This window comes from Neltuma alba, unplaced genomic scaffold, assembly GCF_004799145.2.
Source record: "Neltuma alba isolate B1F8T4 unplaced genomic scaffold, ASM479914v2 tig00005631_pilon, whole genome shotgun sequence".
Taxonomy (NCBI): Eukaryota; Viridiplantae; Streptophyta; class Magnoliopsida; order Fabales; family Fabaceae; genus Neltuma; species Neltuma alba.
In genome coordinates, this window is record NW_021634180.1 from 1 (window position 1) to 965 (window position 965).

Sequence of the window (965 nt, forward strand, 5' to 3'; positions counted from 1 at the left end):
TCCAGCAGGTTTGCCCTAATTAACTCCTTATTTCTCACTATTCATCACTTCCTCTACTCTGGCTCATTAATTTGGCTGCAACTAGATTAATTCAAACCCATATTTCTCAGTTCTGCTTCAGTAAGACCCAGAAAATAGACTCAGCCTGCACCTATACTGGACTCAGAAATCTAGTTCTGGGTTGATAATTAACGATTAATATAACCTAAGAAATTGTATGCCATGAATCTTGAATTGTGTGTAGTTTGTTTCAGATAAAAAGGAGTTGAAGTTTCCAGGTTTGGTGAGCATGACGGCGACGTTTCGATGCGTACGAGTGCGATCAAATGATGACTGGGTGAATGAATTAGCGTACCATGCGTCGGTGAGGATTGGAGGGCATGTGTTTTGCGGTCTTCTTCATGATCAAGGCCCTTCTCTTGCTCAGACTTCCTCAGTCCCTCTTCTTCAGCATAACAATCTAATCAACGTAGCAACACAGACGACCCATAATATTGATGCCGCAACAATGGCTCCTCCATTATCATCTTCTTCTGCTCGTGACTCTATCTTTCATCCAACATACCCTTTTCCCCTACCACCTTCTATGCCTTATTTCTCCAACCCCCAACCGTAATTAGTTTCATCTTATTTTCTCTCAACTCAAGCCACAAGAGAGAGAGAGACAGGGCATTAATTATAGGTACTATTTGGCAAGAATCATTAAAAATGAGGGATAGAAATTGAAAACATAGTATTTAGTATAAGAGATTATTTGTTACATAGGATTAAACAAATTCATGTGTGTGAAATTGAGGAATACCATGAGGAGAAATGATATTCCCCAATCCTACTTTTATGGGTTTGCTTAATTCCATAGAACAAGCAATCACTCATGCTAAAGACTTTTCTAATATTTTTTTTTTCAATTGTAATCATAATTCCTATCACTCATTTTCAATGCTTCATATTAAACGAGACCATAG

General features: G+C 38.1%; 1 protein-coding gene across 1 annotated transcript; it reads left to right on the forward strand.

Annotated features, from left to right (window-relative positions):
* Nucleotides 1–254: 254 nt before the first annotated feature.
* LOC114748188 (protein SHORT INTERNODES-like) lies at nt 255–616 on the forward strand (the record flags this gene model as incomplete). Its single annotated transcript, XM_028936543.1, has 1 exon — nt 255–616. A coding segment is annotated over one exon (362 nt), but the record flags the coding sequence as incomplete, so codon positions are not given.
* Nucleotides 617–965: the final 349 nt, after the last annotated feature.